Consider the following 18,606-nt stretch of genomic DNA (forward strand, 5'->3'; position numbering starts at 1 on the left):
ATGTCTAAATGCTGCTTGTGTGGATACTGTAAATTTTCTTTTATGCTATCAAAATATAAATACTTGACAGATAAAGAACAGATTAAATTGGCTCCAAATTTCACCCCTGCTCCATTTTGGTTTTAATCAATTATCCCCCGCCCCCCTTTAACACTGTCATGGAGAGTGGTTAAATGGGGGGGGGGAAGTGAATACATTTTTTACTAAAACTGTATTATAAAATGAGTGAAAATCACAGTAATGTGCATCTAAATCACAAAACTTTCTGAAACTGAGAACCACAATTTGGGTACAGATTTAACAGATACCAGTTTGATACATTTCTGAAATAACAAATTTGCTCAAAATAACATTTTAATATTCATTTATGCTGAGAATCTGTCACAATGAAGTGTTCACACAAATTAATTGTACAGTTCCAAGATAATTCAAGTTAAATAATTGTAGTTGAGCTACAACGATCGAGAGTAAGAAATATTGTATTGCTCATTTGCCCCACCCGACAGGAGAGTGGTGCACTGGCACACAGAATGAATTGGTCTTTTATACAGTAGGATTGGGGGAGGGAGGGAAAAGGGGGTCATGTAGCGGGCTTGTTCCTGGCCGGTGGAGCAGGGCTACTTTTTTTTTTTTTTTTTTTTTTTTTTTTTTGTATGGGTTGCCCAGCAACTGTTTAACTTGCGGAAAGGTTTCAGGACTAGAGAGGGCACCACGATGCACGAGTGTGGGTCTGCCTCAGTCCTGGGTTTGAATTTCGGGCATTTTCCAATCAGGAGTTCATACATGTTCCCCTCATGTTTGTGTGCATTTACTTCTGGTACTCCGGTTCATTAATTGTCCTTTGCTGTAAATGTTGAGATGGACTGATAGTTGGTCTCGATGTGCCCCGTTTGGCTCGGGACCAATTAAGGGTGACTCGCTTTTTTGGCAAAAGCCAACTGGTGTTATCAACAATTTTTAGTCGTCATATGCGTGAATGGTACCGGTTAGTGTTAAGAAATTTAAAATTGTCCTTTCAACAGTTTGTGTGAAGGGATGGCAATGCCGAAAAGGTCCAAGTGTTTTTCAAGCATTCCTTTTGATGTCTGAGATCTGTTGAAACGCTACAGTAGAGCGCCACCTAGCGCCCATCCTCTTGCATGCAAGTCCTGTCTGCTGTTTGTTGTCCTCGTGTCGCCTTCTCGACCAGCTGCCTTATTACTTACCGTGTTCACTGTTTTACCTCACTCCATGGTAGGAAACCGCCAGTCTCGCTGGTGGAGGTGCGCTACATCATGAAAAAGGGGTGAAAATATAGAAGTGAAACATTGTCAATGCACAATTCCCTTGTGGCTAATAAAAGATAATGGGAAAATGGCTTGTATTTATTTTTTTTTAAACAAGGTGGAAAATATCCTTTACTGTTCAAACATGATAAAAATGGGAAGACAAGGCCAGTGTATTTACCTCCACCAAGATTTTCCAGCATGACCTGAGGTGGAATTAATCGGGCAATAGTCGTTTTGTCGGGAAAAGGCGGGACATTCTGGACAATAATTCAAGCTGATTGGACAATGCGACACTCTACACGTTTGTTTTAACCAAGCACGGCCAAGGGTGAAAATTTCGTGTTCGTTCTTGCCGAAGGAGGGAAAAGCACGAACATCTTACCAGCTAGAAATGCACGAAGCGCCTCTCGCTGTTCAACATTCAACAAGGAAACGGTGAGTCGTTCTGCAAGAACAGAATTAGTTGTAACATCTATTCGTCCATGTTAGGTGTGTTTGTTAGCTCCAGCGTAGGCGCCGGCTTCCTGGTTTCGTCACAGTTGCATATCCCGCCCCCCCCAAACAATGTCGCTCTGTGATTGGTCAGACCGAACGGCGGTTATCTGCAGCAGCGGTACCTTGAGAATTCATCTTGCGAGAGAGCAAGGTTAGGTTGGAATATTAAGATTTCAAATGGCACCTTTTAGCAGTAGTTTATGCATTTTTTTAGGGTGTCAAAATTAGTGCGTTAATTTGGGGTTTAAGCTCCTTTTAATGCCGCTATTATTTTTCTTTTTTTAATGCTCGATTAAAGACCACCCCTTACTAGTGGCAGAAATATGACCAATACAAATCAATATCACTTTTTTTTTTTTTTCAGTATGGCATCTTAATTTTAACCCAATTTTATGAATTATCAAATTATATCTGATGAAAAGATGTACCACATTACTACTAGTTTAATATTTTTTTTCACTTTTATGTTAAGAGTATGAAAACTTTCCTAACACCCCTCATCTGCGGAAAAGTAAACACACAAACACCCTTTTATCCATGGCGGTGGTCTTCGCCCTATAAAGCAGGGGATTCCGGGTGGGTCGGCGTCTTTTGCAGTTATTTCCCTCCATTTTACTTTGAGACCAGCCCACAAATGAGCAGCCCATTAATGTTGATTTGTGCGGTCAATGTTATTTTTTATTTTTACAGCAAACATGGTTGAGAAGTCAAGTCTCTTACCATTCAGTGAATTTAGCCTTCACAAGTAGCTTAATGGTCGCCTCTATAATTTCAAGTCTTGAATGAAGCTTGCAGGCATGTTTTTGGAAAGTGGGAAGAGTAACCCAAAAAAAGAACCCCGAATCTCAAAAGCTGCCTGGGAACATTTTTTATTCAAGAACAGCCAAACAAAGCTTCACAATGTTATTTAGAACATTTTGTGGCTTGGTGTTGTTTATGACAACTGCTTTCCCCGCCTGCTGACCTAACTGAAAACGTGGAGCGCCTTAATCCCTAAACATAACACAATCAACTTGAGTTTGAAACGGGTAACATAGGAAAGAGAGAGAGAGTCCGCTTTCTACAACTCCATGATGGCCATGATGTCAATGATGCGTGACGTCTTGTGGTCGGCGTCCGCAGAGCCCAACGCGGCCTCCGCCAGGTTCTGCTTCTGCTTCTGGATCTTCACCATCTTCTCCTCCACAGAGTTCTTCACGATGAACTGCAGCATATATGCACGTACATTTCAGTATGTGTTTTTTTTTTTTTTTCTTTTGTGCGATACGAAAGTAAAGCTTTTCTCCCAGTGTCCCACCTTGGTGACAAAGACGTTTCTCTTCTGACCCAGACGGTGGCAGCGGGCGATGCATTGCTCCTCTGTAGCTGGGTTCCAAGCCTAAAGAGACACAAAGTTACAGCTAGGCGATATAATCAAATGAAATCTGATTTGAACTAATTTTTCCTCCACTTTTTACTTAGAGAAAAAGCAAATGACATTCATTTTTACAATTTTAAAAATATGCAGAATTTCACAAGTTACTTCATGTTAAAGATCAGTTAGCTCTTATTAGGAAAAGAAAAATGCACTGAGCTGTCACCAATGTCTTATAAATACAATTATGCCATCTAGTGGCAAAAAAAAAATGACAACACAAATCAATATCACGCTAGTTTTTTTTACAGTATGCGTTTTTAATTTTGACTCCATTTTATGATTTATGAAATTACTCTAGCAATAACTAAAAGATGCAGCCATATTACTACTTAACTTTTTTTTTTTTTTTTAACCCCTTTTAGGTTAAGAGTATGACCATTTCGGGGGGAAAAAATATTGTACATTTAGAACATATATAATTAAGCATTAAAAATCAATAAAAAAAATTGTGATTAATTGTGAATTAACTATTGAAGTCATGCGATTAATTTTGATGAATAAAATTAATCGGCCGACACCCCCTTAATAAAAACAATGTAAAATCTAATAATAAAAACAGTAAGATACAACTTTATATAAATAAATATCCAACTTAATTACAACTACACAAACGCTAAAAATGAAGCTTTACATAATTAGAATTTTGGAGTCGATCACCGATTTAAAAAACAAAACAAAACAACAACCATAACCGATCATCAATCCGATCAGAAGATGGACCAATATATCTATTGAAAGAATTTTTTATTATTTTTTTTTGACGGTGGAAAGCTTGAAAATTGTAAATAAAATCTGGAAAAAGTATGACTAAACCTTTGATGTTTCTGAACGTATGCCCCTTTAGGCAGCAAAATGTTGGGGCCTAAATAACTGGTGCACTCTGCCGGTTGCTGCCACGTCTTGAAACTGTAGAGTCAAACCCCACTAAATTCGCAGTGAATTGGGACCAGTCTGAGCTACTACAAATAGCCAAAATTCCCGTTTCATTGACAACGATTCACTTATAAACATTCAAAACATGAAAACTAGGGTGAAATTCTACAAAAAAACAGAGTGCTATCACGGGATTTTACAGTACTTATTTTCATATAAAAATAGGGTTTTATTTTATTTTTATTTTCCTAAAATGATGACTATTCTTAACTGATTCACCCCCAGCCATTTTCATCAAAGCAAACCCCTTCGCTCCCAGCTGTTTTACTGGATTTTGACTGATTTTGCAAGTCCCACAGAGTATGGAACCTACCAAAACAAAGATTAGAGTCTACTCTTTCATCAGTTAAAAAAAAAAGCGTATTTGCATGTGTTTCCGTTTTGCCGCAGTTAGCATTAGAATAGAGCTAAGTTTCATCATTATTCACATTCCTGGTGAAAATACTGGCAAAAAGATCTTGTTGCAACGTGGCTAATCTCTTATACTCTGATGCCACCTGCTGGCCATTTTTCGTAATAACTACCACTGCTTTAAGCCACCGAAGCTGCATCAAAGCCTTCTGTATGCTCTTGCATTAAAAAAAAAGAAGAAAAAAAACCAGGACAAAGTATCAAAAAAACGTAGTTACATGTTTGAATGAGTTCAAATAGAACTTAAATAGCACAAAAATATGACTCTAGGAAAAATACTATTTTATTTACTCCTTCCCTTCAAAGCATACTACTATTTTAGTCAAAATAGACTTTATTTGTTAGCCCCCACCCCCCCTCTAAGACAGTACTCACTGGATCCATGAGGAAGACATGGGAGGCGGCGGTGAGGTTGACTCCCACCTCCCCAGCTTTGAGCGACAGCAGCATGATGGCCGGGCTGCTCGGGGTCCCACTCTGGAATTCTTGGATCACCTGGGTGCGCTTCCTTTGGCTCATGGCGCCGTCCAGGCGCACAAACCTGAAGCCGTGCTCCCTAACCCGGACAACATCACACATGAAATGATGAATGAACGAGCGGCCTTGACTTGATTGACAGGCTGGCGACCCCGTGTATGTGTGCGTTACCTGAGCGGCGTCTCCAGGATGGTGAGGAAGCGAGTGAATTGCGAGACCACCAGACATTTGACGCTGCTGTCTTCACGCTGCAGACGTTGCAGGTTGCCAATCAGCGCTTGGATCTGCGCGCACACGCGTAGCGACACCATTAGAAACAAAATAGGCGTGCTTACGGGTCACACAGTACAATATGAGTGTGAGAAATGTTTCTTGATTGTACTTTTATCACATTGCGGTTATCTTGTTTCGCCGCCTGTAATGGCAGTTAGGCAAGCTGACGTTTTAAAAATGAGCTTTGTCATCTTTGGCTTCAGCTCAGACTGACACCTGACAGACTGACACATTGTGAGTTATGACCTCTAATAAAATTCATTGATTATTTTGTTTTCGATTTGACTGTTTTCTTTTTATTCTTCTTTGCTTGCAGTCATTATTGTCACTTATTTATGTATTTAAATAATGTTGAAAATATTCTCTTAGGAAAAGAAATTAAAAAAATACAACTTAATTTTCATGAAATAAAATTTTAAATGAAATTCGAATTTTCCTTGGAAAATATGACACAAAATTTTTTATAAAATTCGGAATTTTTCTGAAAACAAAATTTTAATTCCTGTGACTTTTTCTGGAAAAAAAAACGAAAAAAAAAACATCATACGTTTTAACAAAAAAAAAATCTAACATTATAACAAAAATAATAATAATTGCAAAATTCTGACTTTCTTAAAAAAACAACAACTTTACGGTACAGTTAAAAAAAAAATAAAAAAAAAACTTCGTAAAATCCTGTGAATAAGACATTTTCTTCCATATTTTCATCCCAGCATATTATACAGATTCATGTTTTTTATTAACATTTTAGAGACATTTATCTGTACCAAGATGTTTAAAAAAAGGCATACTTTCATTCTAAATATTTAATTCAATTTAATTAATAATATTAAATTCATTTAAATATTTAATTAGATATTTAATTCATATTTAATTTAATTGTCTAATGTTACAAATTTATTTAAATATGTCGTTTAAAAAAAAATGTTTGCGGCTGCACTGACCATGTGCAATACTTGTCAAGCTAGCAGCAGCAACATAAAATTATGACATTTAAAAATAAACTTGAAAAAAATACCACCATACTTGCACTTTTACTTTCAATTTGAATTAGCGGTTTAACTTCTATACTTATAACAGTTAGGTTCATGTTTGTACATGCAAATTTGCATCTTAGTCAGTGAAGGCGTTGTTGCGTTACCTTGGAGCTGGTCCTCCCCTTGCCAGGACTTCTTCCTCCGTTCTCTTCCGCCATCTCTTCCGGCGGGAACTCCACCAGCTCGTTGATCTTGATGACACTCCGACACAGGGGGCAGCGAGCGCTCTCCTGTATTCGCACAAGTCGTGTCAAATGTATGTTCTGTGACCCCCATGAGTCTCTAGAACACGCTAGTTTGATTCACACAGAAAAATCAACGCCTTTTTTTTATGCCATCTCAGGGAGCTGCCATTTTAATTCTGTGCTGTCAGCTGCTGTCGAATGAAAATGACATCACAGTACCCGCCGACGAACGTCACGGCTCGACTACTTTATGGATTTGGGCAAGTGACGTTTACAAGGCAAGCCTGTGGGCACTGTGGCGTAGGGCTGGGCGATAAATCGAATTAATTCGATTAATTCGTCCATTTAAAGTACCACGATGTGAAAATGAGCTAAATCATAAAATTTAGGTGCTTATAAATAAATACACATCCTCGCGTCTGCTTCCGCTCGTTGTTTTGGGGTCCTTCGTTTGGTGGCTGGCGCGCTTGCTGATGACGTCAGGCGGTTCACACATCACCGCCTGTTTGCTACTTCGGCCAAACACTACGCTGCCTACTCGCGCACATTATGTCTGCTGCAGAAGACGGAGACTTGATACATAGAAAAGGGACTCATGTTACGTCTTTATATGGAATTGGTTGGGCTTTACAAGAGCGACGTAGAGTAAACTACAAGCATGTACAAGGTCTGCCGAACAACACCTCCAACCTTAGGATTTCTGACCTCAGTAAATTCCCACAAAAATGTCAAACTGTCGATCGCATAACTCTGCTGAATACAATTGCCCCACTTTCATCCGGTATGTTTATGAATGGAAACAAATAGCAATTGCTTTGCTTCCCCAACAAAAGCCATCTGTTCACACCTTGTAGAATATTAGCTAAAATTAATCTTGCCACTGGACAATTTTTTTTGTTAAATGACGATTATAGGGGCATGTTGGTGTTTTAAAACGAAGAGTAGCAGCACAACTAACCTCTTCCGGCACTTGCACCCAAGGCATCCGAAATAATTTGTGCTTGAATTGAGCTTGTCTTTTGCCAGAGTCAGTTGACAGGCTAGTTTTTCTTGCAAGGAATTTAAGAGTTTAGTTACAATAAAAGGTGGTGATGATTATTATAAGCTGTTGATCTTGAAGTTCTGTTATATACAAATGTTATTGTGAGTTGAGTTGTATTTTTGCACAAGTGGTTGAATACTGGATGTGTGGTTTACGATACCTGTCTACAATTGTTAGAACTACTTACTTGTGGTATTTAAGTTTTGCAAAAGCTATGAGTATCTTTTTTTATTTATTTTTTTAGCACAAGCTATGTATGTGACATATAAGTTGAGCAAAAGATATGAGTACCTTTTTTGCACAAGCTATGTATGTGGCATTTTAGTTGAGCAAAAGCTACGAGTAGCTTTTTTTTATGCACAACCTATGTGGCATTATGTTATGCAAAAGCTATAAGTAGCTTTTTTTGCACAAGCTATGTGGCATTTAAGTCATGCAAAAGCTATAAGTAGCTTTTTTTTTTTTTTTTTGCATAATCTATGTATGGCATTTAAGTTGAGCAAAAGCTGTGAGTAGCTTTTTTTTTGCACAATTTATGTGGCATTTCTGAGTAGCTTTTTTTGCACAAGCTATGTATGTTAAATTTACGTTAAAACTGATTCAAAATCAGTGTATGAATATCTTTTTTTTTTTTTTGCACAAGCTATGTATGTTAAATTTACGTTAAAACTGATTCAAAATCAGTGTACGTTGTCTTTTTTAAATAAATCAAACCTTGTTTAAATGTTTTTTTTAAACTTTTGATTAAAATTGATTTCAATTGTAATCGTCCAGACTGACGAGATTTTATTTTTTGGCCATATCGCCCAGCCCTACTGTGGCATCAATTTCAGTCGTGAGTCGGTGGCAGTAAACAGGCAGGAAGTGTGATGCAGTTTAAGTCCAAGTCAAGTTAAGTGGAGTCTTTTCAGAAGTTTTAGTACTCAAATCTGTGACTTGACAAGTCTGACTTGAGTCCCCCCCCCACCATTTGAAGACGTGATGTCCGGCATACCTGCTCGTTGCCGATGACCTGCGCAATGCACGAGCGGCAGAAGACGTGGGCGCAGTGCGTGATGACGGGCACGCGCACCGAGTCAAGACACACGGAGCACTCCTCGTCCGAGCCGCTGGCCAGCACCACGCGCAGCTTTTCGATCAGACGCTTGCGAAGCTCGGCTGGAGTGGACGCCGAGCCTGCGCGCAACCGAGAACCATGACTACTCACTCGTAAGCTACCAAGATAACTATTCACATAAAATTACAAAGTTTAAAAAAAATATATATATGTAATAAAAATCCTAAACAAGAGACAATTTTCAAAACAAGAATTTTCAAAAAAATTCAAAATTAGAAAATACAACTCAATTCTTATAAAATTACAACTTTTTCAAAAAAAAATTTTTGTGAAAATACAACTATTACAATACTAATTTTATAATAAGATTTTAAAATTTTATACTTTGTCCTTAAAAATTGCAAACTTTTAAAAAAAGATATTCTTGCAAATTACACATAAAAAAAGTAATTTTAGATTTTTAAAATGCCACCTTAAATTATGACTTAAAAAAACCTACACATTATAATTTTCTAAAAAAAAAAAAAAAAAAATGCTTTCGTAATATTCTAATATCCAGTGTTCTCTCGCTACAATGCGGTTCACTTTTCACGGTCTCGTGAATTTTTTTTGTGTGCAATTTTGTATGCATTTTTTTTTTTTTTTTTTTTTACAGAGATGTACCTATTTTATCAAATTTATGAAGGTTTGAACATTGACAATGTTTAAACAAGAGAGAAATTAGTGAAAATGTAAATGGCTCAATGAGGGAACACTGCTTTCTTCTTCCAGAAAGTTAAAAATAAAAAATAAAAAAAATCCTTATTGTACAATTGAGAAGTTACTCTTAAAATGCCCACACATTGTTAATTTTTTTTTCCTCATAAAATTACAAATTAATTCTCAGTTACACATTGCACAACTATAAAATTATTCTCATAAAATTATCACAGAATTGCAAATACAACTTCTCGCACAATTAGGATTTTATCCCTGTTTAGATTAGATTTTTTTTTTTAACGCCTTAGATTACAAGATTTTTCAAAATATAATTTTTGAGAAATAAAACTTTGTTCTCATAAAATGACTTTCTTCCCACAAGATTGGTAATGTTTCCTTCATAAAAACAATGTTGATTCTCATAGCAATTGCAGAGGGGGTTGCGAACCTGCATCTGAGGTGGTCTTCGTCAGCAGGTCAGGGTGGCAGCAATGTTGACGAAGCCTCATCAGGATGGCCAGGACGTCCGCGTAATAACGCAAAACTACGCCTTCAGCAACATACCTACTTAAACAAAAACACAAAATACCATCAAGTCAGGCTCGGCGGCTCAACTATTTTGCCAATTAAGGGGTGTTAGTTTCATCAGATGATTTTTGAGTTTGATTAAAGTCTCTTCTTTCATCAGGAAAAAAAAAGCATGTTTCTATCTGTTTCCATTTTGCAGCAATTAGCATTAGAATATAGCTAAGTTTAATCAATTTTCACAAATCTATTTAGAATTGTGAGTAAATTAGCTTTTTTTTCCCCCCAATATGTATCTGGTTGATCTCCTTTGCTCTGCTGCCATCTTCTGGCCGTTTGTGTAATAACTACCATTTCTGCAACTGCTTTTTGCAGTTGAGAGGTTAAAAAACAAAACAAAAGCGAAAAAACGTATAAATACGTCTTTGGGACACTTAAACATTAAAATAAAACGTCTTTATAAGTTTTTGGGGGCAAATAAGTAAAGAGCACGTATTTTGCATATATGAACATATTTCATCCATACTGAAAATAGCATTTTTGTCATACATCTGGTTAAGGAAGCACATGGTCCTATATGGAAGCCCCCACCCCCCTCCTCCTAGCAGCACTTCGAATAGAGGATGTCACCATATTTAATGACGATGTGTTGAGAATCATGTCAGTCATTATCATTCTTTTATTATCTGACGTACCTGCCGATGATGTTTCTTCCTTCGTCGAGTGCCTGCTGGTACTCCTCTCGCTCTGCGGCACTGAGCTCCACCTGCTCCACGCATACTGTCTTGACGGGCAGCGACACCAGCGGGCGACCGTCGACCTCGCTGCTCTTGGTGCGGCGCAGCGTGATGCACTTCACCAGCGTCTGGAAGTTCCTGACAAACGGCATCAATTGTTGCCATTTTGACATTGGATTTACTCATTTATTCTTAAGCCGGATCGATATTTTTTTTTTCTTACAAACCTTCAATTATGCTGAAATGCGAAACGCACACCATAGTATAAAAAAATACTACAGGATTATTATCAAAGTTTTATATTAGGGGTACTCCGATCCCCGATCTTTTAAAAAGTCTGACCTGCTGATCCCGATTTTTTGCCCATACCGATTTTTTTTTTCATTACAAGCAGCATATACCTTCAGTGTTCTAATCTTGTTTTATTGAAAAAACATTGAACAATATCGGCAAAATGATACAAATGGGTTGCTTTAACTGCACATGAAGTAGTTCTCTTAAATAAAAATGAAAATCCTCTTAGTCATCTCAGCAGAAGAGGACAAGTGGCTGACTTTTTCAGACCTCTGAGGAGGGAGATGAGATTGGTGGAAAATATCGGTTCATTCTTAAGGGATCGGCCGATCACCGATCTTCCAAAATTAAGGAAATCAGGGCCGACAATCGGCCGGCCGATCGATCAGTGCACCCCTATTTTATATATGTATAATGCGTAATATACAATTTTGAACTTCCAGTATTGACAGCCTTGCAAATATATATATATATATATATATATATATATATATATATATATATATATATATATATATATATATATACATATATATATATATATATATATATATATATTTATTTTTTTTATTTTTTTTTTTACTGTCAGTGTTTAACTTCATTCCTTGTGTTGCACAGAACTTTGCTTCATGCTGTTTTTTTTTGTAATATTAATGTAATATTAATGTGAATTAATTATACTTCAGTAATTGTAAAATGTTATACCTTCATTTTTTACTATTCCTCTGTGGCTCATTTGTTTAAATTTGACATTTTTCGTATTTGTCAAGTTATATACATTAAAAAGTAATTGTGAAATAGATTTTTTTAAAGCTATGACTGTTAAATAAACAATGATGAATTATTATTACCACCCAAATAAATAAATAACATAAAAAAAAGAAAGGAAGCAGAAAAAAAAAGAAACAAAAATTGGTACCGTTGAGTACCGGTATTGATTTTCAGGTACAGAGAATTGGAGCAGTATCTGTTCAAATGAAAAAGGAAAGGAACCCAAAGGAACCCATCCCTACATCATAGTCAGAGTGATACCACCTCTGCCTAAATTTGAGCCAAGAAAAACCCTGTTAGCCATTTGCTTGAAGGACAACATGATGCATAAGGTTACCATTTTTGAATAATTAAAAAAAAAATCATTTATAAATCAAGTTTACGAAACCAAGACTTCTGTGCTGAACGGTAAGACACCTTACTTCAGGCCGACTCGGTCTCCTTGCATCACGGGCCTCTGGATGACTCGATTCCACCACTCCTTCACGTCGAACGGCTTGAGGCGCAGGAAGGCCAGCAGCATCCACAGGTCCTTCACGTTGTTCTGGATGGGCGTCCCTGCACGGGGGGGGTGAAGGGACAAGAGTGGTAAGTTAACGCACCTGCGTCGCCGTGACGACTGACAGTGGCACTCAATCGAGCGCAGACCTCCGCCGCGGTGGAATAATCCAGATTGCAGCGGTCTGTCTATCAAGTCAACAAATACTCGGCAAAGAACAGCTGAAACAAGACAGATTTGCAGGCATTGGAACACAACATTCAATTATTTTTTTCCCCCCATTAACTCATTCAAACCCAAAAATGGATAAATGTTTTATTTAATACTTTGTCCTTAATTCCCAAAAATGTTTTTTTTTTTTTTTTTTTTTAATGCTAGAGCATACAGAAGGCTTTGATGCAGCTTCTGACCTGAAGAGGGCGCTTAAGCACAATGCCAGTTATTGCAAAAAAACCCCAAAAAAACAAAAACAAAAAACGACCGCAGCAGAGTATAAGAGATCAGCTAGGGCAATGTTGCAACAAGCTCTTTTTGTTAGTGTTTTCACCAGGATTATGAATATTGATGAAAATTAGCTATATTCTAATGCAAATTGCTGCAAAACGGAAACAGATAGAAATATACTTTTTTGTTCCTGATGTAAGAAGAGACTCTATTCTTTCTTTTGGTAGGTTCCATGTTTAATAGCAATAGAAAACAATATTCTGTGGGCATTGCGAAATCATCCAAAATTCAGTAAAACAGCCGGAGGAGGTTGCTTCAGTGAAAATAGCTGGGAGTGAATGAGTTAAAATATTTTTCAAGGAATTGAATTACAGGAATTCAGAACATTCTGAATGTTTGTATTAACTAAAACTAAAACTAACTTAAATTAGTTTCAGTTTGCATTTTGTGCAATACATTTGAAATGAATCAAAGATTTCCCCCCTCCTATAATTAAACACAGTGTTAATGTTCAAAATGAGAAAAAAAAACTGTTTCAGTGGCTTATAATAATACTAAATATACTTTTAAGGATTTAAACTTCTGCCTCCTATTTTAATGTTGGCCAATATGGTGCTACTTGGAGAGCTACGTACTTGCCTACAATTCTCTTGAGCGTGCGGTATAAGTGTAACCTACCAGACAGAATCCAGCGTCGCTCTGCCCTGAGTTCCAGAACGGCCTTGGTCATCAACGCGTTGGGGTTCCGGACCACGTGGCCCTCATCCAGCACTACCCTCAACCAGTTGATTTCATGCAGGGGACTCCTGACGTCTTGCATAAAAATCCTGTTATTACCCTGAACACAAATTTGCTCCCATCAGACTGTGAAGGAGCCAGATGGGCAACCAGTAGAGCGTGGACCTCCCCCAAGGCAAAAAGCGGCAACAAACACTCATCTCATGGGGTCCAGAATATTTACTTTTTCCCTACATTTTTATTTATAGTTGAAGTAGAGCTGTCAAATTGAATCAATTAATCGACAAGTAATCGATTATCAAATTAATCGACAACTAGTTTGGAGCCATATTTAAAGTAAAAATTGTCCAAATCCTGATTTCAGCATATCAAACAGTAATTGTTTATTGATTTCTGTAGTCCTTCATGAAAGAAGACTGATTATCTTCTGTGTTTAGTCAAAACCGAACCGGTAACATAGTACAGCATCTATCCCTGCCATTTCTTTTTTTTAATCACTACACAAATACGACATACAAAATAAACACCAATCACTGGTTAATAAACAGTTATCAGGGGGAAAATGCTTTTGGTAATACACTTTAATGCAGATTAATCGATTCTAAAAATATTTGAAAGTGACAGCAGTAAGTTGAAGCTGGGCCTGAGCGATTTGTTTCCGGATTGAAATCCTGATTTCAGACAACACAAGCACATGATTGCCAAAGTATGAACCAAGAAGATTTATTTTCAAACTCATCTAACCTTAATTAACTAATTTGCTGCCAAAACTTACAAATATGTTCTATTTAAAATGTTTTAAGTGCCCCAAAGATGTATTTAAACGTTTTCTACGTTTTCTTTTTTATGCTAGAGCATACAGAATGCTTTGACACAGCCTCTCAACTGCAGAGAACGGGTGAAAAAAATGGTAGTAATTACAAAAACGTCCAGCAGGTGGCAGCAGAGTATAAGAGATCAACCAGGGCCATGATGAAAACAAGCGGTTTCCCCACAATTCTAAGCAGATTTGAAATACAGAAATATACTTTATCCCGATGAAAGTAGAGATTCTAATCTTTCTTTTGGTAGGTTCTATGTTTTGATAGCAATAAAACACAATATTCTGTGGGCCTTGCAAAATTAGTCAAAATCCAGTAAAACAGCCGGGAGTGAATGGGGTTGCTTCAGTGAAAATGGCTGGGAGTGAATGAGTTAATAAAAATAAATAACATATTTTTTTTATTTTTTTTTTAAATACACCGGAAGTGTGCGCGCATGTACGGTAAAGTTCTCTATAACAGGGTTCACCAATTCCAGTCCTTGAGGTCCAGAGTCCTCCAAGTTTTAGATGTTTAAGCCCACTAGCACACCCGATTCATATAATCAGCTCATCAGCATGCCTGATAACGATCCTGATCTTTTAGCATCAGGTGTTTTGTGAGGCGAAAACGGACCGCGAGGACCAGAATTGTGAACCCTGTTTTTATAACTTCAACTGACAACCCAGACTTCTAACTAGGAGCGCCTCCATTCTACATCAACAGCGAGCTAGATAGAAAAAAAAAACAGGCAAAAATATCGCGGGAGCGTCGGCACTCACCGAGAATTCGGCAGCGAGCACGTTGTAGGTGGTGAGCACCACGTCCTGAGACGAGAGGAAATGAATGCTTCTGATGCGGTCGGGACCGTGGTACATGTACACTTTCAGCTCGATGTCGGCTCGCACATGCTCCTCAAACTGGTCCTGAGAACACAAACACACACACACGCATGCCTTCCCGTTAACCTTGTGGTCATGGTTGCTCGTGTTGACGGTCGCCACGGTGTCTGTGCCTACCAGCCAATTGCTGAGCACTGACAATGGACATATGATGAGAGTCGGCCTTGCTGACGCAGCTTCGCCAGAGCTTCCTGTGTTGCAGTAATTGACAGCTGTTGAAAGATAAAACATGCAAGGGTCAAATTAACCATTAAAATACTTGCAGTACCTTATATATATATATATATATATATATATATATATATATATATATATATATATATTGGGGTGTTAAAAAATCGATTCGGCGATATATCGCGATACTACATCGCGCGATTCTCGAATCGATTCAATAAAAAAAAAAAAATCTTTTTTTTTTTTTTTTTTTTTTTTTTTAAAGAGCTCAGAATTGTTCATTCGGTAGTCTTACCGATTCAACGTCTTATCATCATTGCCTTTTTTTTTTTTGTGTGTGTGTGAATCGATTTTTAAACTTCCATTTTTAATGGCAAAATATTCAACAAAACGTCTGACTTCGGGTTAGGATTCACACCTTGAGCATGGAAGAATGTTATATGAACGGAACATTAAGCCTTAATATTTTATTTTAATGCTGTTCAAACATGAAACAGATTACAACCTCTATAAGACTGAAATTTCAGATAAATAAATAATACATTTTCATATAAATCTTACACTCTACAAGCTTACTGATTAGTATTTTCTAAATTTGAATGGAAAAAAATCGCAACAATCGACTTATAAATTCGTATCGGGATTAATCGGTATCGAATCGAATCGTGACCTGTGAATCGTGATACGAATCGAATCGTCAGGTACTAGGCAATTCACACCCCTAATATATATATATATATATATATATATATATATATATATATATATATATATATATATATATATATATATATATATATATATATATATATATATATATATATATTCGGGCTGCACGATATTGAAATATCATGCGATATGCGATATAGTTGCTGAATATAGTGATATCGATGTTGCGATATTTAACATGTAGCTAACGAAATGACATTTTTATTATCGAATGAAAGAATTAAATTTTTTCATGGAGCAAAATAAGCCAACTGAATATAATCTTAGTTAATTAATTAATATTACCTCTCGATAATGTTCAAATATTGGCTTATGGTGCACATTTTAGTTAGAGGCTGACTGGCCAAATTCAGATCAAAGCACAATATTCCATATGAAACTTATTGCATATCTCTGCGATATGCATATTGCATGGGCCAATATGGCAATATCGATATATGATATATAATATGAGTTATGCCCAGCCATTTTTATCCATCTCAGACGGCGGCCATTTTGCTACTTGCCGTCGACTGATGATGGCATCGCAGTTGCTCAGGGCTCAGGCGACGACCAATCACAGCTCAACTGTGTTCTGAAGTTGAACTGGGATTGGTTGTTACTAGTGTTGTTCCGATACCGTTTTTGGCCCCCGATACCGATACCCAGCTTTGCAGTATCGGCCGATACAGATACCATACCGATACTTAAGGGCTTTTTTCCTCAACATGAAAAAGCTATCCTGCCATTGGTTCAGGTCATTCAAGGGCCAATAGGATATCTTAGATCGGCATGCAGTGAACATGTCACATACCAGTGCATGTCGTGCACCAGCAAGACACAAGATGCTGTATCCAAAATCCTATATTAGCGTTGAAATTAATGGGATCGGCATGCTACTTGTGAGTACTCACTGATACCGATACCACTGTTTTAATGCACTATCGGCACCTCTGCCGATACCAGTATCAGTATCGGAAGAACACTAGTTGTTACCAAACTGCGATGTCATCTTCAGTGGCAAACGAGTGGCATCAACGAGTGGCAAAATGGCTGCCTTCTGATATTGATTAAAAAAAACAAAAACTGCTGGGCATAACTCATATTCCAAAAACATAATATTAATCAGAATGTCATGTTTAGATGTGTATTATCGTCAATAAATTTTTAAAGTTGTTTTCCCCCTTTAAGCATTTTCGGTTCTCAAAAGCAACGTGTCCAGCGGTTAACGACTCACCCAGTGTGGAGCTGGACGCCGCCTTCTTTTTCTTCTTGAACGAATACAGCGAGGCAAAGTCGGCGTCGTCGAACGACGGCGGCATGTCTGCATGACGTCACGTTAATACGGAGAATTGCAATCTCAGATACATGAATTTGCACTAATACGCGTGCTTACCGAATTTTCGCTTGGGAGCTGTTGTTCTTCTTTTGCCTGAAATGGTGGAGCAACATATTAGAACATATGCGGCAGCTGGGACAAAGAGAATTCAAATTCAGAGTCGCACCTCTCTCTGACGGCTTTGTAGTGTCCTTTCGATTTCGTGAGGATTCCTCCATGTAGGTCCTGATTAGTGACAGATTATAAACAACAATGCGTTTTTGGATGGATAATATTTTTTGTTTATCAACTATAAGGCCATCTAGGTTAACTATGTGTGTCTGTTTATTTTTTTATTTTATGTTATTTTTTAAAGGTTGTACGTGGTTTAAAAAATTCCAGGACCAATGCATTAGGTTAACGCCCAATTTACACTGACTGTGGAACGGACACAGTGCGTTTTCCGTACGGATGCCGCAAGAATAGAAAGAATTCGAGTCTGCGTGTTAGTGTTAATTTTGTCAACCAAAACTAGACAAAAATAATTTCGTCAACACACATTTTTCACCGGACTAAAGCTAGACTAGACGAGACTAAATGCCTCATTAATAAACAATAACTGGGACTAAATCAGTATGCATTTTTGTTGACTAATGAAGACGACACAAAAATGTCCTTCACTTAATAAAAACGGAACTAAAATCTATGGACATTTTAGTTCATGAGCAAAAACGAAACAAAAATTATGTGATTTTGTAACAGCACAAACACATGGGAGGTGGATTCACTGTGAAAGGTTAAAAAAAAAAAAAAAAAAAGTAAATTATAGTTATAACTTAACATTAATAACAATAATAATGTGACTGCTAACTAATGCTGACTAACTTACTAGCTAATAGCATGGAGCCATAGCAGCCACTGTAATTGTGTGTGAAGTTGTTTTTCATCAAAAAGATGAGAAAATTTGATGTGAAATAGTTTTATTTGAAAAAGTTCAATAAATCTGCTGACAAAAAAAGTATACAGGGGTAAAATGGTTACTAAATGACTAAAACTAGACTACAATATTGAAAGTTTTTGTTGACTAATACTAGACTAATAAAATTAAGTTTTCTTTGACTAAAATAATATGCTAGATTTATAGTCGACTAAAAATGGACTAAATAAAAATGGGATGAGGTTAACTGTGATAAAAACTTACAAGTGTGACTGAAATTGGACTAAAACAAAGACTAAATTTTAAAATGGCAGACAAAATTAACACGGCTGTGTGTCAATTCACACCAACTGCGGTGTGCAACGGATGCAGCGATGCGGAAGTTTTCCGCAAGCGTTCGATTTTTTCCGGACGTCGCAGGCGGATTTTCATGAAGCTGAAGAAATGAGATGAGCCGGACAGGAA

General features: G+C 37.2%; 1 protein-coding gene across 8 annotated transcripts in view; it reads right to left on the reverse strand.

The window, feature by feature from the left end:
* Positions 1 to 2,616: 2,616 nt before the first annotated feature.
* hltf (helicase-like transcription factor) overlaps positions 2,617 to 18,606 on the reverse strand; it is a 31,664-nt gene continuing 15,674 nt past the window's right edge. For 4 of the 8 annotated variants that reach the window (XM_077538206.1, XM_077538210.1, XM_077538204.1 and 1 more), the window contains 16 exons: positions 17,392 to 17,450; positions 17,283 to 17,318; positions 17,124 to 17,210; positions 15,122 to 15,216; positions 14,885 to 15,028; positions 13,243 to 13,402; positions 12,270 to 12,341; positions 12,044 to 12,179; positions 10,515 to 10,694; positions 9,743 to 9,861; positions 8,533 to 8,714; positions 6,416 to 6,541; positions 5,173 to 5,285; positions 4,900 to 5,080; positions 3,061 to 3,141; positions 2,617 to 2,967 (listed from right to left, as the gene is read on the reverse strand). In XM_077538206.1, coding sequence (XP_077394332.1) covers positions 2,824 to 2,967; positions 3,061 to 3,141; positions 4,900 to 5,080; positions 5,173 to 5,285; positions 6,416 to 6,541; positions 8,533 to 8,714; positions 9,743 to 9,861; positions 10,515 to 10,694; positions 12,044 to 12,179; positions 12,270 to 12,341; positions 13,243 to 13,402; positions 14,885 to 15,028; positions 15,122 to 15,216; positions 17,124 to 17,210; positions 17,283 to 17,318; positions 17,392 to 17,450 — 1,915 coding nt within the window. In that variant the 3' untranslated portion in view covers positions 2,617 to 2,823. The remainder of the gene's footprint in view (positions 2,968 to 3,060; positions 3,142 to 4,899; positions 5,081 to 5,172; positions 5,286 to 6,415; positions 6,542 to 8,532; positions 8,715 to 9,742; positions 9,862 to 10,514; positions 10,695 to 12,043; positions 12,180 to 12,269; positions 12,342 to 13,242; positions 13,403 to 14,884; positions 15,029 to 15,121; positions 15,217 to 17,123; positions 17,211 to 17,282; positions 17,319 to 17,391; positions 17,451 to 18,606) is intronic. The other 4 variants (XM_077538212.1, XM_077538205.1, XM_077538209.1 and 1 more) reach the window with 3 other exon arrangements.

Source organism: Festucalex cinctus, chromosome 12, assembly GCF_051991245.1.
Source record: "Festucalex cinctus isolate MCC-2025b chromosome 12, RoL_Fcin_1.0, whole genome shotgun sequence".
Lineage (NCBI taxonomy): Eukaryota > Metazoa > Chordata > Actinopteri > Syngnathiformes > Syngnathidae > Festucalex > Festucalex cinctus.